The sequence below is a fragment of the Rhea pennata genome, chromosome 2 (genome assembly GCF_028389875.1).
Source record: "Rhea pennata isolate bPtePen1 chromosome 2, bPtePen1.pri, whole genome shotgun sequence".
In the NCBI taxonomy this organism is placed as follows: domain Eukaryota; kingdom Metazoa; phylum Chordata; class Aves; order Rheiformes; family Rheidae; genus Rhea; species Rhea pennata.
This window is the reverse complement of record NC_084664.1, coordinates 38,997,515-39,020,675: the sequence shown is the minus strand read 5'-3', so window position 1 is coordinate 39,020,675 and position 23,161 is coordinate 38,997,515. Positions and strand designations below refer to the sequence as shown.

Genomic DNA, 23,161 nt, shown 5'->3' with positions numbered 1-23,161 from the left:
CATTTTATTCTGCATTTTCTGTCTCTTTAATATTATTTTGCTGTTATTTACCATTGTACTTTTTATTTAAATGTGTACTAAAGAACTCCACTCCATTATGCTGCTGCCAATTGTAATTATCAGTGCCTGTTTGCCCTTGTGGGATCTGGAGCTAGTGTGAATGACCTTGATGAGAGGGGTTGTACACCTCTACACTATGCAGCTGCATCAGACACAGACGGAAAGTAAGTGGCACGCTTTGTATGAAATTCTTAATCCTTAGAGACCTTTGAGCTCTGAATTTTATGTACATTCTGCCTTCAGATTTGTCAAATGCTTTTTATATATAGGTATTTTTAAGCTTGCATTTGACTGTGGATTGTTCATTGTAAATAAATTGTTTCATGTAACAAATTTTCCTGAGAAATTTTTTTTTTTGGTTGTGCCTTTTAATGCAGGCATCTTAATTTAAGAGGACATTGTAAAAAGAGTTTTAACCGCAGATACTGCACAATGGTTAAACAGATATCATCTCTGTCTTGGGATATTATGTAACTTTCTAACATTTGCAATTTAATTTTGCTTTAAGATCAGATTCTGATGAAGAGTAAACATTGTGTGTTTTGGGAAGGTTCTTAATATTGCCCCAAAATTTGTGTAGTTTGTCAGAAATATGCTGTAAGTCTTAACTGGGTTACAGTAGGCCGACAAAAGGGTAGAAATGAACTAGACTTATTTAAATAAGATAGATGCTTTATCCATTTGGGATTTCATAAAACCTTCTATAGTTAGCATTACCATGCTCCTCCTTGTTAGTGCAAATGTTTGTGAAGTAGTTACTTTCCTATTAATGAAATGTGTCCAGAAACTTTCATAAATCTGTCTTGTGTATGTGCGCATGTGTGTGTATTTTGTACTTTAATGGTTGCATTTAGCATAGTTATTGATCTCTAAAATGTTTACATGCAAAGTCTGTATAGATAGAACAAAATCAGTGAGGTTATTAAACTTCAGATATTGATTAGTTTGAGGAAAGTTAAGAGAACCATTTGCACATACATGCACACAGAGGTCAAAACAGGCTGATGAGCTACCCTTACATGCATTCGGTGAAATTTTCATTAGAAAAGAGTGAGCTTTTTAATGCTGTGTCATGACATTTTTAATGTAGCACCTTTCAAAGGTTGAGGTAGCAGTAGGAAGTGTAAGTAAAAAATACTCTCATAGCTATTAAACTAATAGTTGAAGTACGTGCATCTTTTTCTGTAAAGATGATCTTCAAAACAAAGTTATCTGCTACTTGTTACATATGCATTCACTTCCTGCTGGAATTTGAGATAATTTTACTTTAATTGCCCTCTTACAAGTTGATCTGGGATTAATTTTAGCATCACAGTTGCTGTGAAAAGCTCAAAACTATAATGGTTCTTCAGATGACATTGTTTTGCCATCTGTCTTATAAAAGGCATGAGTATGAATTATGATGGCAATATTGCAAAGCTTTGGAAGATAACTCAAAGATTTGTCTAGAGTCTGTGCAGTGTTGCCGTTCAGATTTACAGTTGGCTCTGTGAACAGAGGCTGCAAAGCAGAATAGCCTGAGGAGAAGCTTTTTATATTGATGCAGCAAGGTGATTAATAACAGCTGGAAAACCAGTACTGCTCAGCCATACTCAAAACAAAAATGAAGCTAAAAATGATTGCTGAGTTGGAATATAAAGCCTTGGAAAAAATGTCAGCATGTGATTTATATAGGAATTCCAAGAATATTTGTGGGTTTTTTTCATGTCTGTTCAGACATCTTTAAAGATAGATTTTAGGGACGAGGATGTTTTTCATAAAATTAAGATCCTTTTTGCTCCTTTTTGGAAATGTTTGATATCTTCAACAAGTGCTTCTGATGCTGAAAAATACACTAGTAAGCCTTATTTTGGCAATATTAAATGAAGAAAGACTATCACAGAATAAAATAAACAAGAGCAACATGTTGGGGGGAGGGGAAAGTCCTGTTTCTGTATTAGAATTATTTAACAGACCATAAGCCAATGAGTGGGAAATAAATTTAACTTATTTGGGCTTTCAAAATTCTGGTTTGTCTCCTTTTAAAGAGGGCTACTGAGGACAGTTAAGATTCAGAAGATTCAAATTCAATTTCCTTCTTCAATGAGAAGAAGGAGTAAAAATAATGATCAGCTTCACATTGAAAAGAGACGATACTCAAGAATTTTTAGCCAGCTTTGCTTCCTGCAGAGTATTCCATATATTACTGTTATCTGTGAGCGCACAGATTTAAAGATAGACAAATCAAGATAGCTAGTGACAATGATGTTTAACAGTTACTAATGAGTCATGAGTGTTAAGGCAAATAAAAGGTGCATGGACAGTAATTCTAAATAGATGGGACAGATTGACTTATCTTTGAATTCTCAGAAATTTCATCCTGTTGCAATTCAAATAAAAGCATGTAGGCAGTGTTGTCACTAATGCAAATCCAGATATTTGTTTACCAGGAAAACCAAGCTAGTAGCTTAAATATAGATGCAAAAAAAGCATATATTTTCATTAGATATGTTCTAATTTACAGTGAAGTTACATACTTTATCGTTTAAAAGAAGAGAATTTTTACCCTTTCACTAGCGGTAGAGAACGTGCTTACGTCCTTTCATCCTTTGTCCTGGGCACAAAACTATGAAAGTGGGAGCATACATTGGCATCCCCACGGCCCTGTTCTTCTCAACCTTATAGTGAGACAGAGTGCTTTGTAACCAGAGACTTTACTGTTGATACAGTTTTCTTGCAGCTTTTTGCCCCTTCTGTCTTCAGCCACCAGGACTGTTGCTTTCAACCTTTCGCTTAATCTCCAATAAGATTCCAACTTTCACTAAAGAAAAGTGACTTTCTAGCCATGTGCCTTCAGTAAGGACTGTATTAGATTTACAGACTTTTTTTTTCTTTTTTTAACACTTATTAGTGTCTCAGTATAGTGAGAATACTCTCCTGTTTTTCTGAGGGTCAGTAGAGGACAGTCAGCAAGTGGGATGGAAAAGGGAATTTCAGGTCTGCTTTAGCTAATCACTGTTACTGTGCACGAGACTATAGGCCCTTAACCCACTATAGCTGTACAAGTCTAGTGGTTCAAATGAGTTTCCATCTCATCACAGCTGATACTGGGTCATTCAGGTGATGATCTTCACTTGTGCTGTTCCTTATGCTGTCTCTGGGCCCATTCTTGAAATCTTCTCTACAAAGAATTAGGATATTGTGGGATCATACTATCTTCTTTCAGGAGATGATTCCTTTGCTAGAATTTAGACAACATGGTGTCTCAGCATGGCTGTATCATACAACTACAAATGCTATCTAAAGCTATTTTAACTTTCTAACAAACAATTTCTTATAAAGTAAATGGGAGCAAAAAACCCACACATTTTTCTTGCATCCATCCGACCCCCTTGTCTCTACTTGTGGCAATCTGTGAGACCTTTAGATAAACTCTACAAAGGAACAAAGATTCAGAGCAGGGTTTGACAAGAGAATATATTCTTTGGCTTCACAAGCATTTCATTTAACTGATTAAAGAGAAGTATTTCATAATCCCCAAAAGGAGAGAGAGATGGTGACCTTTTGTGCATTTCAGAAAACCGAAAAGCTTCATCTGCAAGTCAAACTCAGAATGGTGACTAGTGATCATAATTTCTGCATGTGTTCATGTTTCTTGACCTATACATTAATCTTTGCACTTACCATATAATGTATACATTCCATGTAAAGTAACTTCTCTTAAAGATGTTCCTGGAGTATTATCAATGCAAGGTTCTTCTGTCTGGATTCTACACAGAAGCAAGGATCCCAAGTCAGTGCCAATCATAACAACCCATTTTGGAAGGATTGGAATGTCATTTTCCCTAGCTGGACTTTTGTCTAATAAAGCTGCCATTCAGAGGTTGGGTCTTTTCAGACTCATCTCCCAGATTTCATTTAGCTCTAGTTCAATCTTTAGAAAGACTTTTTATTGCGTGTTCCAAGTCATAAGATACATGATGTATTTGAATGTATAGTTGCCATCTCAGTGAAGTCTTCCCTAGCTTTTAGTCACATAGCATGCAGCATCATGGTAGATTACTTCATAAGATTCACTCCGTCAATCTCACTGCAATCTGGACAAACATTTCCTTAGCTGCTGGGTGGTACTTTCCTGAATAAACAGGTCGACCCTTAATGGTGAGATGAATCCACCTATTTCACTCTTCATTTTGCTGTATTGTAATGGATGTTCCTTCATAGGCAGAGAGATCTTGTGGAAAACCTGGACATCTCAGGGCAAAAGGACCAGCAGTTTCATATCAATGTTTTGGAGCTCAGAGCTCTATAAAACACATGCAGAGCTTCCTGGCCTTCTCTTCAAAAATATTGTGTCCAGATCACAACAGACAATCTAATCACAATGTGTGATGTTGACAACTGAGTCTCCTTTTCCCTGATGGAAGCAAATGATCCAGTCACTCAGGACACTAGGAAGTGGTTTGGAATAGATTCAGCTTGATGAACTCAGTCTGAGTGAGAGATCTGATCCAGGCATCTGAAGTCCATCTGCTTTCCCTGAGATCCAGGCATCTGAAGTCCATTTGCTTTTCCTGAAGTATCAGATGTTCTGTTCTCAAATCAGGTATTTGATGCTTCTTCTTTCTTGGTTCTATCATCAGGTAAGGTGGTATGTGCCTTTTTTCAGGTCCTAAAGGTTCTATCTGCTGTAGGACTGAGGAGACATTCATAATCTTAACTGTTTGAGCAAACTGAGGCAAATTTAGTAGCAGAATGATTGTCAGCTTTCAGAGGGAAACCTGAAATCTGCCCTTCTTTCCGACTCTGTTAATTCAGAATTTCAAGGACACTTGCAGAGTCTTGATTTTGCTCAGTTATACCTTCCCATATAGATGCTCAGAGGCTCTTACTTATGGAAAAAATGCAGAGGCTTATGAAAAAGTGCACAAACTAACAATAACCTGATATTGTTCTGGGACTGTTTGTTTCTCATAGGTCTTTATCCTGTTACTCTGAAGCTTCTGAAGCTGAGATTGGGATGGTGTCCGGTAGTTCAGTTTAAGTCCACTTAGCTCCTTGTTCTCTAACAACTGTTTCTGCGTAGTTCTCATCCCCACTATTTTTAAGTTCTGCAGAATGTAGTTTGAGTGGTGGACCACAAAATTGTGAATAAGCAGAGTAATTGCTTGGAATCACTCGGTGTACATGTGTGGAGTCCCTTAAAAAAAGAAAACTAGTAGTAGTTCTTTGATGGGGAAGCCAACATTAAAACTCCCTTTTTCACGCTCTTACCTGAGTGTCTGTGGTTGAAACTGGGCTGATTCTACTCTGCCTTATAATTTCATACGATAAAAGTAAGGAATGGTGTGTATGCCAGCAGATGGTGAGTGTATTTATTATGTAAATGCATCAATAAATCAGGTCTGGCAGTGGAAGCGTATGCATGTGTACTTCCGTATGACTGTGTATTGAACCATATCACGAAGAACTCGGTAGCTGGTCCTTGTCCTTCTGCAGTAAGATTCTGTCAATTCAGGGAACTTTCTGACTGGCTTAATGCTTGGTTTACTGAGTCTGCTGTTCTCTAGCCCTAGTCAGTATTGTACGGTAAAACAGTGTTCCTGTTTGCACTATTCCATTTTCCAGTGGAATGGTAACAATTGATCACTTAATGAAAAGCTGAAATTTAACATTCAGGTATATGGTTGTCGTATGTCAATTTAAATAGGTGCCTGGAATATTTGCTAAGAAACGATGCCAATCCTGGGATCCGAGACAAACAAGGATACAATGCAGTTCATTATTCTGCTGCTTATGGTCATCGCTTATGTCTTGAATTGGTAAGAAAATGTATCATGGATGAAAGCTGTAGCAACTCCTCTTGGAGAGGATGGTGCAGAAACCCCAGCATTCCTCCACCTTTGTTCTTCATCTGTAAGCTAGATTGATAGTGTTTTTCAGCCCGTGAGTATACATATTTGAGCTCTTGGTACCCTTAAAGTAGGGGCAGTGTGGGGGGCTAAGATAGACCTTAAAAGACAATTCATTCTGAGATGAAGAGACGATGCTTGCTGAGGATGTGGGCTCTTAGTTTTTGTTTTGTTTTGTTTTGTTTTGTTTTTTAATCTAGAATACACTGCTAACTTTATTCCTCATGGCTGAACTATAATAATCACAGGTATCCCACTGAGGAGTATTAAAAGATTTCACAAATGTCTTTTGGAGCAGCAGCTTAAAACTTGGGGAAAACCTGTCAAGTAAGGGACGTCTTAAAAAAATAGTTCACATAGTTGCAATAACTGATGGCCATATAACAGAATTTTAGATAATAAAGCCTGAGGGTGGTTTTTGATAAATCCCTTTGCAAAAATGGTTATGTTATTTAATATGTTAATTTTGTGTTCTCTGTATTTTACAGTTTAGTATTTTTATAATTTAATATTCAAGCATATTCAAATCTGAATTCTGAATGTTTTTAATTGCAGATTGCAAGTGAAACGCCTCTAGATGTTGTAAGTGTGTATGATTTCTTACTCTAAAGTATTGTACAGCAAAAGGAAACAAGTCATTTAAAAAAAAATGCTGCTTATTTTTAGGCTTACTCGACTATGTCTTCAATGCATAGATATGTTATTTAATGCTTGCAGCTCAGGATTTTAAAATAGAAAATAATCTTTTTTATGTATGATTATATGTGATCATGAAAACTTAGTGATATGTATTTGGTGTTCTTCAGACGCTTTGAATGCTTTAATTCTACTGTCTAAATTAAATACGGGTTTGAGAAAGACTCAAAATTAAAACTTTAAACACATCTGAAAATAACCAAACAGAATTGTATGCATGCAGATATTTTAGCCCTATGCTTGTGCCTTTTGGGGAGTGCCTTGTCAGCAGATGTTTTTGTTCTGAGAAATCCTGCCTTCTAGTTTTTTAATATCTATTTTATTGCTGACTTTTCACCTAACCTAAATGCTTAGTTGTTTTTTTTCCTTCTACAGCTGTTCTTCCTCTCACCCGTGCTTGTATTCCATTTGCATGCATTTTTTCCATGTTATTTGATAATGCTGCTTCAGGAAAAATATTTTAGGTTAATTTCTGATTTGAGTATTGCATTGTTCTGTAAAATTAAACAAGTCTGCTAGGTAGATGAACATAGGGGAGGAATTGCAGTCTTTGTAATTCAAACTTTTTAAAAGATTGAAATAATAATAGAACTCCTAAGGAAAATTTAAATCTTTATTGTTTCTCCTAATTTTCTTTCTTTATTTTTCAATCTGTGCATACTGCAAGTAATAGCAGTTATTACTGAGTGTTTTTCAAAAGTGAAGGGTTTTTTCACTCAATTGGAATTTCTGTCTTTGCTAAGCTAATGGAAACATCAGGTACTGACATGCTGAACGATTCAGACAACAGAGCACCCATAAGTCCACTGCACTTAGCTGTAAGTATTTCATTTGTTAGTGAAGATAGATCATGTAATTTCAAACAGTTGTTGAATAGTTTTGATTCATTCTGGACTTACTGTTATTGATCTCTTAAAAAAAATTACACCATAACAATACATACCATGTATACCTCGTGAATGAATTATACAAGGTGATTTTACCTCTTGGCTAAAATTGAACACTTCTAATTTGGAACCTTGCTTCTAATTAAAAGATTTGCTTAAAAAATATAGTATTGACACTTTTAGAGTTCTTGTCTTCTACATAATGATGATATATTTTGCCATCACGGTTATCTTTTTATGAAAAAAATAGCCTTTAATACTTTAGGAAAGATTTGCACAAATAGTAAGAGAACAGATGATGAAACTTCTATACAAATGTGCATTAAAATACAGAGTAAATAACTGAATATGCAGTTTTCCTCTAATCTATTCTGTGGACTAGCAATTGAAAAACCTCAATATACTTTCTGAAAATAGCCTAAGTCTTGTGCATAACATATGTTATTCATATATATGGCCAAAGTGGAAAGATAATCTCTAATATTGGTAAATTAAAGCAGAAGAGAAGAGACATGCTTTTAGCATGTTCCTTTAACATGCTAAAATAAAAATTAGAGTCACGGTTTTATATATGCAACTCTGGTAAGCAGAGGAAAAATGTGAAGGACAGGAAAACTGAAAGATTTCTTATTCTCTCAGGCCTATCATGGTCACCATCAAGCTCTGGAAGTGCTGGTACAGTCTTTACTGGACCTTGATGTGAGGAACAATAATGGAAGGACACCATTGGATCTTGCTGCCTTTAAGGGACATGTGGAATGTGTAGACGTACTCATTAATCAGGGAGCATCAATCTTGGTGAAAGATTATGTTGTAAAGAGAACCCCAATACATGCTGCAGGTATGTGTTACTGTTCAATTCTAAAATTCTGGCTTTTTGAGTGCATCATCTTCACACTTAGAAATATTTATTATTAATGTTCTAAGAAATAGTGTTTAGGAATAGATGATGTCTTTGAAGTTACATACTATACTGAGAAAGGTAACAAAGCGCTTAAAGTAGTAGAAACCTGTATTAACTTAAGAAATTACTCTGGTCCAAGGAGTGTTACAGCATAATGTCCTCTAAAAGGGTGCACTCCCCTTGTCCATTCATTGCTAGGCTGGTTGTGCCAACAGCTGTGAATAGTATGTTCCTGTTCCTCTTCTCATCTTTCCACATAAGCCCAAATTGTAGTCCCAGATTTAGATATATTAATTGTGTTTCCTATCTTGGCACTAAACTATTTCTAAAAATGACTGGCGTCTCAGAAAGTTCTGTCAGTGTGAGAAGAGACATGAAAACTATACTTAATTTTTCCAAGAATTTAACTGACTCCCTACTGAGTGTTTTCAAAATAGTAGTCCTTTGCAATATTTTCTCACTGCCTTTTCTAGATAATTTTTATAACTTCTATAAAGTTACCTTTCTCAGTGTTGCATTCATGCAATATTCTTTTTTCATTTTCAAAGCAGGCTTATTTAGGTTGGCATTATTGGCACTGTGGTAATGATCTTATAAGAATATTACAGTAAAAAGAGCATTTTGTACAAAACATTGTCATTTTGATCACTTTGACTGTGAGCACAACCTATTTTATTATATTTCCTTTAGCCCCTTGTAAATTCTGCTAGAATCTTTGTCAACATAGGGAAGTATGAGGTGTCCCCATTCTAATGTGGACTAAATAGAGCAGCTGTATGTCAGGAATATCTCCCCTCAACAACCAATGGTTTATCTTTCAGAAGTTGCTTTGAAATGTGGTCTCTCTCTCTCTCTCTCTCTCTCTCTCTCTCTCTCCTTTCCTTTTTTTTTTTTTATGCATTACCTTTCCTTCCCCTTTTTCTAAGTGTGATTTCAATTATCACTTCATAACTATGCACATGCTGTACTTACTAATAAAATCTGTGTGTGATTGGCTCAGTGTGAGGTTTGCATGATTTGAGGCATAGGTACAAATTGTGCTAATTAGGATATTTAATTATTCCTTCTTATTTAAGTTATACAACCATGTATTTATGGTTAATATGTCCCAACTCATTTATATAGAGAGACGCAAATATCTGTCAGCAATTGACAGTTCAAATTGATTCCTTTTAATATTATATAATCGAGATTACTTGATTTCTGAAATAGTGTTTTAGTTTCTTTTTTTTCGTTTGTTTTCAATTTAAATCCTAAAAATGATAAAGGTAGTACAGTGAATTCTCAAGCTAACTAAACAGTTTACAGTTCTATTTGACCTCTGCATACTCAAAGTTGATTGATGTAGAACTGATATTTTTGGTGATATTTTACAGCTACAAATGGTCACTCAGAATGTTTGCGACTATTGATAGGAAATGCAGAACCACAAAATGCAGTAGACATTCAAGATGGAAATGGACAGTAAGTTTAGAGGCTATAAATTCTTTTCTTCACAAGTTATTGCATTTCATAAAAGGAAAACCTAATTATTTTGCATTGGTGATTATTTCTTTTTTAAGAGGAAATTATATTTGAACTAGGACAAATAAGATTGTATAACTAGCAATAAATTTAATATAATTTTGGCAGTGGTAAAATAACTTGTTCAGTTGGGAGGAAATTAAAATGCACTTATTCCCTAAATGCTTAAAAAAAATGGATTCTTTTAGCTTACTTAGGAGTTCTGTATTATTAGAAATTAATCTATTTTCCTGAATCTAAAAAGCAAGCATTAATGTATTCTTGGAGTGACAGTAGTGCTGGAGACCGTTAACAGTCTAAATTTGAAAACAATGTTTCCCAGAACAATAGGAGTTAAAATATTTCAACTGAGCACTAGTCTGTTAAAATTCCACTTAGATTACACTTCTTCTGTCTCTTTTCAGGACTCCTCTAATGCTGTCAGTTCTTAATGGGCACACAGACTGCGTTTATTCACTCCTTAACAAAGGAGCAAATGTAGATGCCAAAGATAAGTGGGGAAGGACAGCATTACATAGAGGGGTAAGAGAATATTACATTTCTGTCCTTTTCATAATATATGCATTAATTTCAAATACAGGTTTAGTGTGTAGTGCTAATGAATTTCTCATTGTTTTTGTCCTACTCTCCTTGACTTTTGATTGTCTGTTGTTTTCAGAATGCTAGCTTTTGCCTGTTTGCTCTGTACCCTCAGGATTTTTCTGTGCTTTTCAAGTCTCTTAATCTTGTTGTAAACTGAGTGGAGAAGCCCCGAGGTACCACTTCTGTCATGTGGTGGGGCGTATTGTTAATAGAAGGAAGAAAACTGTAACACATGCCATACGCCTTTTATTTTTTTTAAGTCTCTGCCTGTTAAGAGAACTGAATGAGCCCTAGAAATTAGCAGTTCATTCAAGGCTGTTCCAATAAATTATTGTCATTAATATAATAATATATTGCTGTTTGTCCAACATAATGGCCATTTCTAGAAAAATCGTAGCTGAGCTTATTTTGTTACCAATTATAGTATTAAGACATTGAAGTTTGCTTGCTTTAGTTATATACCCTGAATATATACCTAAATATGTGCAAACATGCTATTTCATCTCTCTCTTGCAGGCAGTTACTGGGCATGAGGAATGTGTGGAAGCATTGCTCCAGCACGGTGCTAAGTCCTTGTTACGAGACTGTAGGGGGCGAACCCCTATACACTTGTCAGCTGCCTGTGGACATATCGGTGTTCTGGGAGCCCTCTTGCAGTCAGCTACATCTGCGGATGCAGTGCCTGCGATGGCAGACAATCACGGCTATACGTCACTGCACTGGGCCTGTTACAACGGTAAACGTGAAAGCAACGTTCGTTGGTGTTCAGCTTCCTAGGGGATGTATCTCTGTAGGTCTTGTGTCTCGCAAAGGATGTGCAGTACTGATAAAGTGGTCTGAATTTCAGAATATAAGTATTCAACAATAAAAAATATGAAATAAAAGTTGAGTTTATTAAATAAGCAAAAGACACAGGAGATTTTGGAGATGAAAAAGTGTACAAGACTGATTTGTTGTGTTTATTTTTTTATTACTTGTAGAACAGCATAGTCATCACATACTTTTAAGGCTGTCTTTCTCTTTAGCGAACCAAGTTTTGACAATACTTTTACAAATTCATATTCCATTTAAGATTTTAAAATTAAAATTACGCAAAATTACGAAACAACTGAAAAAAGTACCCACTAGTTTGAGGCAAATGTTGAGGAATGGAACAGTGTGTCAGTACAGCTGAATGTGGTGGTATACGTGCTCCAGGCTTCAGAAATCATTTCATTAATAAGAATTGTAATTTTGCTTTAAAATATCTGGAAACTTTTTTTCATATTTAAGGTCTAATAGGTATATTATTCACTTTTTCATGATAAAGAATGATTCTACTCTGTACACAATTCCTTATTTAGATGTTTATTAAAGAGTTTACTGTTTTATTATATGTACAAACATTTGTATATCTCTGTCTCCTCCTTTGTACTTTGATTAAGGAGACATAAGCAAGAAAATGAGTACAAGTACTTTCTTAAGTTCCTTGCCCTCATAGCTCTTCTCAGATCTATGTCCTAAAACATCTTGTAGGCTCTATACCTTGTTCCAGTATTTTTTTAATCACTATGTGGTTTTCAGAGTTATTTGCTAAGAAACATCTAACAATATAACAGTCATGCAGTCATCCCTGATGATACGCAGTCATGCAGTAACTTGAGATATAGTTTCCTCAAGAGAGAACATCCCCAGAAAGGAACTCTTGCTCTTTTGCTCTCTTGACGCTGTTTGCTGAGGTTATGTTGTAAATCAGATAAGGGAGATGATCTTATTGGCAAAATACTGTCTTTCCTACCTCTTTCCTTCCTTTTCCTCGCTCCCAAGGTTATTTTTAATGTGGATCAGTTCCCTGATAATGTACAGTGCACAGTTGTCAGCCTGAGGAGCAGTGTAATGTCAGTTGCTTGTTCCTGGGCTGTCCAGGCAGTAATTTCTTAAACAGGATTGACTATTGAAGCACCTGTGTTATCAAGCTGTGGTTTCACTTACTGCAGGGTGTGGAAATGAGAGCTTATGTCTGCAGACAGTTTTCCTTCCCTTGCCTTGGGGACCTGTACTGCTAACAGAATTCAGTTACTTCTTGGCTTGGTATAAACAATTGCTAAATGACCAGTGTGTGTCTCATGAAGAAAGGTGACAGAAGGAAGTTTTGAAGTGTTTATATAGTGTTTTGAACTCAGTGGAACAAAAATCTCCCTGAAATAAGTACATTTTTGTATAGACAAAGCAGTGAATGTAAAAAAGCTTGAAAAGTGTAGGTTTAAAGAATTGTTAACTGTACTGTATGTTCTTCAGACAGCATGAGATGCCTTTCAGGTTAACAATATGTATATAACTTGTGCATCATTTTAGAACTTCTAAAGAAGATCTTGCTTAATCTAGTTTAGCTAATTGGTTTATGTTGTTATCCATATATATAATAGATACATTTATTATTATTATTATTGTAATACCTAACTTTTACACTTGCTTTAGGTCATGACAGTTGTGTAGAGCTCCTGCTGGAACAGGAAGTTTTCCAGAAATTGGAAGGAAATTCTTTCAGTCCATTGCATTGTGCTGTGTAAGGAATTCAGAATTACTCTTTACGGATTTCATTGCAGTATTTAACAAAAACTTTATCAGTCTGTAAATAACAGCATGTTTACTTTTTTATAGGATAAATGATAATGAAGGTGCTGCAGAAATGTTAATTGATACACTAGGTGCTGGTATTGTAAATTCAACAGATTCAAAAGGAAGGTAAGAGTGTAACTGCATATTGGAAAAAATGTTTGTAATATAATAGTTGCATTGTTCTGTTAAATTCTGTCACTGTTGGCCTTTTTAAATTCACTATCTCTGTTAGTTCCTTTCCTCTCTTTTTATTCTTCAAGGCTTTTTTTTTTTTTTTTTTTTTAAAGTCAGTGCTAGAAATAAAATTTGGAGTTTTTTAAAATCCTATTCTGAATCGATAGACTTGAATGTTTTTTATTGTGTAAACTAGTTTGGGCATGCTTACAATTGCATCACATGATGGGTAGTAGAAATTTTTATCAAATTGTATTTGTATTGTAGGAGGCTAATAAAGAGCCATTTATTTGAAACTTGGGGATGACTTTATAAAGGCACCTGTCACAACTCCAACAATAATGATTTCGGAGCATCATTTGGACTACCTGCCAAATCTCTGTATCTGCAGGATCCCAGTATATACCTTTGAATAAAGTAGAAAGCCCAGGAAATTTTTCCTGAGAGTGAGCATATTTTCATTTTTTGTAGAACTCCTCTTCATGCAGCAGCTTTTACAGATCATGTTGAGTGTCTACAGCTTCTGCTCAGTCATAATGCTCAAGTAAATGCAGTAGATGCTTCTGGGAAAACACCTTTAATGATGGCTGCAGAAAATGGACAGACAAATACAGTTGGTAAAGAGAAAGCTTTATTTATTTCTGTTAACTCTATTAATAATAGTAATATCTTACTACAGGTAAAGTTGCTTTTATACTAACCTTATTGTGGACTTTTTTGTCAAATTGATGTTTTCATTTTGCACAAATGTAAGCCATTGAAACTTAAAGGAATATGCTTTAGTTAATGCAGATCTTTATTTCCCCCAGAGGTGCTGGTTAGCAGTGCTAAGGCTGATCTGACTTTGCAAGACAATTCTAAGAACACAGCACTCCACTTGGCTTGCAGCAAGGTGTGTGCTTATTTTGACTTGATCAGTATTGAGTTTTATGTTACCAAATACTGTTTGCAAATATTAACTTACCTCTTTGAAAAGGCATTGAAAGTAATTTTTAAAGTGGATTTGTTATATGACAGTGTGTTTGCTCTGTATTAAGGGTCATGAGACTAGTGCCTTGTTAATACTGGAGAAGATTACGGATAGAAACCTCATTAATGCCACCAATGCAGCCTTGCAAACGTATGTATCACCACTGAGTAGTGTTTTACTAATCAGTTTTTGTTGTTTTTGCTAAAACCAGTATCATACTCAAAAAAAACCCCTATATTTTTTCAGAGTTTTTTTTCAAATTGGTTGAATACGTATTGTGTAATAGGTACCAAATGTTCAACCAACTTTAATGCAAAAGGTATTTCATTTAAGCTTGAAGTTGTAGTTTTAGCTGAGTGAAAAGGGTGCTAAATAAATTTTTATAGTATTGTGATTCAGGGAGTTCTGTGTGGAGTTATTGCAACTCACTGAGATTTCCCATAAGCCAATATTTTTTCTGTTTTATGAATTACCTAATTTTTCAGTTAAAATTCACTTCAGTTAAAAAGTCATTTGAGGCAAATTAAGATTTGCTCTTCTTCAGAGCTAGCTAATAAAAAAAACTAGCTGAAACGTGCAGTTATTTTTTAACATACGGTAACGTTCAGATATGTCACTTTTCACAGTTCAATGAAGGATTTACATCAGCAGTGAGATACTAGTTGATCCTAAATTTTTAATGTGATAAAATACTTAAGGAGGTACACTTGTTCCAGCAGCTACTTACTCTCAGTATAATGCTATAAAACAGAATGAAAGCACACAAGTTATGGTACAGTTTCTTTACAATAAGAAGAGATTGCCTTCTTTAATCCCTCTTAGATATTATATCCCCAGTGTTTAGATAGCATGTAAATAACATGCAAGTATAAATACTTCAGTAATCAATTAATTAGATGCAAGCTACTTAAAATCTTATTTCATATCTTGTTCTAAGGTTTATATATCAGTTTGCTTGTCTTCACAGACCTCTGCATGTTGCTGCTCGGAATGGACTAACTGTTGTAGTTCAAGAACTTCTAGGGAAGGGAGCAAGTGTACTTGCAGTAGATGAAAATGGTAAGAATAAATTTAACCTTGTTTCCCCATAAGGAACTGTGGTTTTAAACTCAACTCACTGAAAAACAGTAACTGCTTTTTGAAATTTCACATAAGCTTTATAGTAGGCTTCTCCACAGAAAAAGTGTTGTGTTGGTGATGATGGGGCATTTTTGCAAAGCAGAAAAAGTGTAAGAGGAACAAAGGTTTTTCAGAATGAAAATGTAAGTCATCATATGTCTGATTTGAGTTTGCAGTCTAAGTACATTAGGTCTAGCAATACTGGAAATGGCCTGAAAAACCTAATGCTCAAAGTGCATTATAACTTTCAGCTATTAGGAAGCTGGATTGAATTGCCATTCATTTTACCAGAGTGTATTGGTTTTAAAAGTTTTTAAAAGTAAGTGTGAATTACAGATCCCAGTTATTGAGTGTGAAGCTTCTGGCTCTTGAGAGTTTTTTACCACATAGAAGTAAGAAAAAGTAACTGCCTTATCACAGGGAACAAATCCTATACATTGCAAGAACAAAAAAATAGATACACTGACTTCTCATTTGCATATTCTCATGTAAGCGATCTGTGGTCCTCCGAAGATGTGCTTTTGAGAGATTGTCTACTGCTCTGCCAACCTCAAACTAATACCTTTTAAAGAAAAGCAGCAGCTGCTCGTTTTCTGCTTTGAGAAGTTTTTCCTCCCTTGATGTTTACTGTGACTTTCCAATTGCAGTGTTTCTCAGATGACACTGCTTAAAGTGACATGGGTGATTTAAAGATCATTCCTTGCTTGAAATAGGGAGCAGGAGGAGAAAAGGTTTAGTAGCTGCTAAATGAAACTTCCTAAAATGAAAAGGTTGGAAAACATACCTTTTTGATTTTTGTTTCTCGTCGCAAGTGTGCTAAATGTGGGAGCCAGTACAGCCAGTTTCATGGGCTTTTCGTCTGCAGTCAGTCAGTCCTTTGTTAGGGTGAATCTTTGACTTAACAGAGAAAGCTGCTTGTATAAGTCATAGTTCTCTGGCTGAGAATCTAAGCATAGCCTGTTAAATTTCTTCTAATATTTTAAATTTAAAATAATTTTGAGTACTGCCTAATCTGTTCTTCACTGTGGCTCCTAACTTTTCTTTCTAGTAGCAGTTTCTTTTTTTATAAATTTTTAAGCAGCCTTGAGAATATTCATAATGAATTATTTGTCTGCTGGGCAAATGTGCTAGTTCAGAATATAATATATGCAAAGTTATGAATACTTCCAGTTGTGAGAGAGCAAGAGAAGTTTCCAGGGGATTTATCAATCTACTTCACCTGTCATGGTAGATTTTTCTTAATCCTTGGAAGTATTAGTACGTCAGCAAGTTGGCTATTACACTTGCAAAAGGTTTCTTCTTCTTTCCGTTGGTTATCTTTTATATTAAATGGAAAGGTTGGCAGTAGTGATAGCCACTTTCTGCTTTAGGTTAACTTCTCTTGGATTTTAGCATTCACCACCAGGGTGTAAGTGTTTCTAAAGCAAAAAATGATTACATATATTTATTTAATTCTAATAATGGAGTAGAAGTATAGGAAAAATTAGGGTTTTTTTGAAAGAGTATGATTCCTTTTTTTTCAAAGATGGAAACTGTTTGCATAGAAAACACTGAAAAAATAGTCACTGGAATCTTTCACATCACAGAGCTGATATTCTCTTCAGCATAACTCATATAGGTATAGTGACTGCCCACACAAGCATTGGCATTTTCAGATAGAGCTGGATGAAACTGGAAGTAAAATTTCAATTAACCTTTTACACAGAAGTGTGTCTTGATATGTAGAATATGTTTGTATCTGGCATAACCTCAGATCTTATGGAGTGGTGATCCCCATTTCATCTTTCAAGTTGTTTCCCTTTCTATAAAGACTACATGAACTTGATATTTTTTTGCAAGCAGTCTGTATGTATATCTGTATCTGTACAAAACTACTTCATACCCCTCTGCTACTTTATCTGGATTACACATTTTTATAAATTTATAAAGTATTATTTTAAAAACTCTAGATTTAAAATCCTACTATTTTTGTTATAGAGGTTCTCTTATTGTAGTAAAGTCACTTTTTGAGATGTTTAGGAACTAATGTCTCTGAAAAAATTTAATTCTTTGGGCTCTCACAAGATTAAATGCAATTGCAACAACTAATTAATTGTGCAGTATCCTTCTCAAGAAAAATTACGTCGAGGGTTCATTATCAGTTCTATATCAGTCATGACACCCTTAATCATGAGGGTTCTATAACAGTTCTCATTTGAGTCTCTCAGTTGTTTTCCTATGTTCCACACCTGTCTTGCTGAAATTTTGTCATCACCCACATCCAGAAAATTTTTGTTGAATTTTATATAACTTGTGCAGATTCTACATATCTGGAGAAGTTCATTATCCTCCCCCTCCTGCTTGGCACCAGTCTAAGTTATATTTTTGATCATTTAGCCAATTTCTCAAGGTTTTTTTTTGGTCTATGTAACTTAGCTAAATTTCTTGGTGCCATCTGTCTATTATGTGTCATACAAATGTGCAGCACATTAGTGAGAGGAGACTGTTGCAGTCTCTAAATCCAGAGACTGACATAGCAGCTATGTGGAGGTTTCTGTTGTTTTTGGATTCATTGTTTTTATGGTGAGCATTGGCCTATCAGTGCGTTAAAAATTGGCCTATTAGTGCATTTTTTTAAAAAAGGTCCTTTTTCTAGTTCTTTCCCAGGTCGTCTTTTGCTTGGATTCTTGTTTATATTTGAGATCTCCTCATGCTTTCTGAAACACTTTTTTTCTTATAGGTGCTTAAGAGATGACTCATGTCTCAGCAGGTTTTCTTCTCTTTCCCAAGCATAAGGCTTCATTCAGTTTATCTTGAGAAATTTCTCCGCATTAATAAACATCCGATTTTCCTGTAAGCCTCGACACTTTCACACCCCTGGGGAGGAGCAGCTCAGTGTTTGGCAAGGAAAGTCCTGGTCTTAAGTCCATGTCTGGCATGCAGGATCCATTTTCTGTTGTATGGGAACATACAACATTCTCTGCTTCTCTGTCCCTAGTGATTTTTTTTTCTCTTTTCAAAACTTATGCAGATATGAGTGTAGTTTATGGGGAACAGGATGTAAGCACTAAGTAAGGATGTTTCAATGAAGTCAGTAGATTTACCAACTTCTAATTAGAAGGAAAATTAAGGAATTTGTAACTGTTGTTGCACTGAGAGATGAATGATCACTTTGCTGTTAAAGGACATGAATATATTCTTTGGTGTTCTTCTAACTTTAAAATAATATGGACAAAAGAAAGTGGTGGAGGACACAGATGTCACTCTTTTATGGAGCAAGCAGTTACTTCATCTTGCTGTATTTGAGCAAAGAATAAAAATGTGATATTTCATTCCTAACTTCTGAAAGCCAGAAGCTCAAAATCTAAAATTAAGTATCATTATAAATGCTGTTTTTAGAGAATATTTAATAGAAGCAAGAAATTGTCTTAATTGTCAGGTTGCCCCCCCCCCTTTTTTTTTAATGACTAATAGGGATGCTTAGTTCCAGAGGGACATGAGTAGTCAAGATGTTAGCAAGAAGCATTCTTGTAAGAAGTAGAAAAAAAATTGCTGGTGATTTTGCACAGTTTTCAAACACAGTTATCAAACAACATTAGTAAAAGAAATGATGTCAAGTATGGCCAGCGTGAATAAATTTATCTTGTGTGTCCTCTTACCATTATACAGTCTCCAGCAGTTGTAGCTGTTAAATTATGTGCATTTGAGTATCAATTCTGAGCCTTCTGTTCTGCCTTACATGCCTGAAATGCACTCTTCATCCAAGTGTAGCGAGCTCTGGCCCTTGCTTTTGAATCCTCTCAAAATGTATCTCTTCTGCAGACTGTCACTGTTAACTCTGAGCTGTTTAAGTGCTGTGATACCTTACTAACAATGAAAACATCTGCTGCGCTGCACTTCTGTACGGCCCTATCGCATGGTCAGCTGGTGCGTTTTGTGCTTGAATTCTCTGTCTGTTATCTTGGATTGTATGCACCTTTGGGCAGGGGCTGTTGTCTTAATCTGTTCCAAGCATCAAGCACAATGTCTGTACTAAGCAAATAGTTCAAGTGCAAGATTGTCTCCTTGCTGTTTTCTTCAGTCCTAACTACAATTATTTTCCATAATGTGCCTACTTGTTTAAAACTTCTGTACAACTGTACAACTGTTTGACCACACAGTAACTATTCCTGAACTGTATCCTAAAACTTTAACTGCACCTACTTCTACAATAAAAACAATTCCTTAGTAGTTGAAATACTTGCTGGTAAAATGAACATTGCCTCCTTTTCCATGCCTTCCTAACGTCCAGATAGAAATCCATCACGTGGCTTTCTTTTAAAGCCTTGTGTTACTTCTTTGCCTTTTACCTGGATGCCATACACTGTTAAGATGGGGCTTAAGGGCAGTGCTGGACTTCGTACTCCCAGATGTACGTGAACATGAGTCTTCTGCTCAATTCATTGCGGGCTTATCTGCCCCATACAGTGAAAGGTACTGCAGAGGTGCTACAAGACGATCTGGCTGCCCACTTGTGTATGGAGCCAGGTAGAGAAGCTTGCTTTGGCCTTGGCAGCAAAATTAGCTGAGTTACCTATAGTTGCACTAATGTGACTGTCGTGCTTCCAGAGCTGCTACTGTCACTACCAATTTCAGTGCCTCTGTGCTGTTCTTCATGTGCTGTAGGAGTACCCTAAGACCTGTGGCAAAAGTTATCCTCATGCAGCTTGCTGAGTTATTAAGCCTAAAACTAGAGACAGGAGCAACTCACAGACAGACCTCCACTCAGGAGAGTTTGAAGCACTTTTCTTGGTAGTTAATGAAGAGAGGAGGCAAGTACCTAGGAAGGAGGAAATCACAAAGGGAGAAATGTTGGAGAAAAATAGAGCCAGAGTTACCCAGAAAAGATTAAGCACTTATATGAGCTAACTACAAATCATTTCAAGGCCTGAGCCCTCCTGTGTTTGAGGGCTGTCACAGTAATTTTGCCTTGCAAATGGAGTTTGGCCAGACCGGTTGTGCAGCCAAGAGATCTTATTTCTCTCTGCAAGTCCTAACCCACTAATCCAGCTGGCATTTCCTCAGACTTTTGTGGTTTTCTTAATCTATTTCCCTCAAATAAAAACTAGATATTGGCTATATAATTTCATATTACTCTATGTTGTAATAAAGCACAGATTGATTGAAATTTTGTATTTTCATCTTTTGAATAATTGGCCTTGATGTTTTAGCCAACCTGTTTTCAGATAAATATTTTAATAACACTGTTCTGTCTGTGCTGAACAACTAAATGGAAGCCTCTGGATGAAGAAAATTTAGTATGTTTAACTGTGGTTTCTGCAGTGGCTTCCCTAGTGAATTCCTTCACCAATCACTGTCGGCTCCTCACCCTGTTGACTTCCTTATTATTTTCAGATCCAGGCTTTTCACAGTGGCCTAGAACTTCTGAGTTTACTTAACAAAATAATCAAATCTCTGCTCCAAAGCCCCTTGACTTCTGGGATATTTCCATACGTTAAAGTAAAAAATATTGATAATGCATTTAATTTTATGCAATGTTTTTTAAAACAGTGCAGAACTAAGCAATATATAATACTTTTGCAGCTGAAAGATGATATGATCTTGGAGAAATTTTTACATTGTCCTTTTTTTTTAAATGAAGGTTTTTGGTTTTATCTTGACTTCTAGGTTACACACCAGCTTTGGCCTGTGCACCCAATAAGGATGTGGCTGATTGCCTAGCTCTCATTCTGGCCACGATGATGCCTGTTTCATCAAGCAGCACATTACCTTCCCTTACATTCAATGCCATTAATCATTACACCAACACCTCAAAAACTGTCACCTTTGATTCCTTGCCAATCATGAGGAGTGACCATAGTTCTTACTGTAGTTTCAACAACATTGGCAGGGAAGATGGTTACCCATATACAGAAGAAGACGAACTCAATGACTCAGATTCTGAGACCTACTGAAAGCTACGTTTTGTAGGTCAGAAGAGCGAACCCTAACGCTGGATGGTCAGGCTTGTGCTTTTGGGAAAAAAAGCAGTCAGAGTTTGAATACAAAAACAGGACAGACCTTTGAGAAGATGTTTTTTATTGCGATTGCATATGAAAAACCTGTGAGACTCTAAGAGAATTTTTAAAAGAATATTTTGCAGAAGAAGCATAAATTCTTGAATAAGTACTTGGAATCCATGGCAAAAAAGTAAAATAAAGAATGTTAAAACTGTTTTATTTAATTGTATTCTACCATTCTGTTTCTGGTGCCAGAAAGAATTTCTGCAGTCTGGGCACCCTACTTGATGTAAATGAACAACACTATTGTACAACCGAAAGGATGCTAGATTTAAGTATTATCAATAAAACTAAAACCATTTTGAAGGCAATAAATGAGTTTGGTACAGTAGGCATTGTTTGTGCTGCAAATTGCCAAAGGACCAAATAACTTAAGATTTTTTTAATTAAGTACCTTTTTTTTTTCTTTTTTGGAAACTGGAAAAGGTTAATTGACAATTTGTTTTAACCAAACCTTAACTACTTCTGGGAAAGAAGCTTAGATTTGATTTTAAATGTTGGATTTTTTTTTAATCATCTAAAAGCCTTCCAACACTATTAAATCTACCATGAAAAAAGCAGATGTAGTTTAAGTTTTGTTTTCTTTTTCTTTTAGATGAAATGAAAATGAACTTGTCATACTTTTATAATATTAAACCAGCTAACAAGGTGGAGTCAGGGTGAAACATGTACAGTGTAATAAACAAGGGAAGGGGTGGGAAATCTGGGAGGGAAGCAGTAATTGTTGCACTGTTTTAGATTTTTTTTTAACTTTTGGGTTTTGAATTGAGCTTTTTTTAATTTAAAATACACAAGAGTAACTTGGAGTATGAAACCGCATAAAATATTGAAAAGTTGTGATAAGCCTGTTGTGACTGAGATCTTTTCAGCAATTTGTCCACTTCCTTATATCAGAAAATCATACTTAGGATTAAATTTGTTTGTTCCCTATCACTTTTTTTTTTAATCCTGTTACATGGGGTGGGGGAGGGGAGGTGAATTTAAAAGTAAGTTTCCCTATTAGAAAAAAGTACAGTGTCTGGTCTGTGGGAAGAGCTGTGTATCTTTATTGTGCTCCATTTAGAAAATAAACAGAAGAAACAGGTCCCTGTAATGTATTTCAGACTTGCCCGAAGATTTTTTTTTTAATTTATAACAGACTACTGTGGTTTTTCAATTGCCTGAAAAATGAAAGACTGACATAAGAAAACTGAGGTTTTGTCTGTTAAATATGAGTATTTACTTTATTTGGTTCTGCTTTAACTATAACTGTTACTTTTCAAGTGAAATTGTTCATGTACATGCAAGGAATTCTTGCATGTCTTGGTAAAGTACAAATAAATTACTACAAACTGAGTCTAATTTCCTTTTTATCCTTTTTGTATTGTGAAACTGGAAATCTTTATGATATTGTAAATTATCAGCTGGTTTTCTGAACATAGTGTGGAAACATGGGACAATATTTTGATCTATTTGATAATTTTGTGGGGTTTTTGAGGAATTAATGAGCATGTACATAGAAATAGTGACTGCTTGAATACTGTATTTACCTGCACTCTTTCAGTACATCAAGATTCCTGTATATTTTACGGAGTATAATAAAACCCAAATGTGCGTTGTACTAATGAATAATTTATTTGTATCTATTAAGCACTAACGACAGTCTCTTTTGTTGAACTGTTAGAATTTATAGTCTATTTTTCAAAGGCTTTGCCATTCTTTCAGATCTAAAGTGAAGG

The 23,161-nt window shown here is 35.4% G+C and overlaps 1 protein-coding gene across 4 annotated transcripts in view; it reads left to right on the top strand.

Moving 5' to 3' along the window:
• Nucleotides 1-22,778, top strand: part of ANKRD28 (ankyrin repeat domain 28) — a 126,553-nt gene extending 103,775 nt beyond the window's left edge. For all 4 annotated transcript variants that reach the window (XM_062569274.1, XM_062569273.1, XM_062569276.1 and 1 more), the window contains 15 exons: nucleotides 84-224; nucleotides 5,750-5,861; nucleotides 6,507-6,533; nucleotides 7,391-7,465; nucleotides 8,174-8,375; nucleotides 9,815-9,902; nucleotides 10,367-10,484; nucleotides 11,061-11,280; nucleotides 13,002-13,089; nucleotides 13,185-13,268; nucleotides 13,788-13,933; nucleotides 14,126-14,208; nucleotides 14,354-14,436; nucleotides 15,254-15,345; nucleotides 21,052-22,778. In XM_062569274.1, the coding sequence (XP_062425258.1) occupies nucleotides 84-224; nucleotides 5,750-5,861; nucleotides 6,507-6,533; nucleotides 7,391-7,465; nucleotides 8,174-8,375; nucleotides 9,815-9,902; nucleotides 10,367-10,484; nucleotides 11,061-11,280; nucleotides 13,002-13,089; nucleotides 13,185-13,268; nucleotides 13,788-13,933; nucleotides 14,126-14,208; nucleotides 14,354-14,436; nucleotides 15,254-15,345; nucleotides 21,052-21,338 (1,846 nt within the window). In that variant the 3' untranslated portion in view covers nucleotides 21,339-22,778. The remainder of the gene's footprint in view (nucleotides 1-83; nucleotides 225-5,749; nucleotides 5,862-6,506; nucleotides 6,534-7,390; nucleotides 7,466-8,173; nucleotides 8,376-9,814; nucleotides 9,903-10,366; nucleotides 10,485-11,060; nucleotides 11,281-13,001; nucleotides 13,090-13,184; nucleotides 13,269-13,787; nucleotides 13,934-14,125; nucleotides 14,209-14,353; nucleotides 14,437-15,253; nucleotides 15,346-21,051) is intronic.
• The last annotated feature ends 383 nt before the right edge of the window (nucleotides 22,779-23,161 follow it).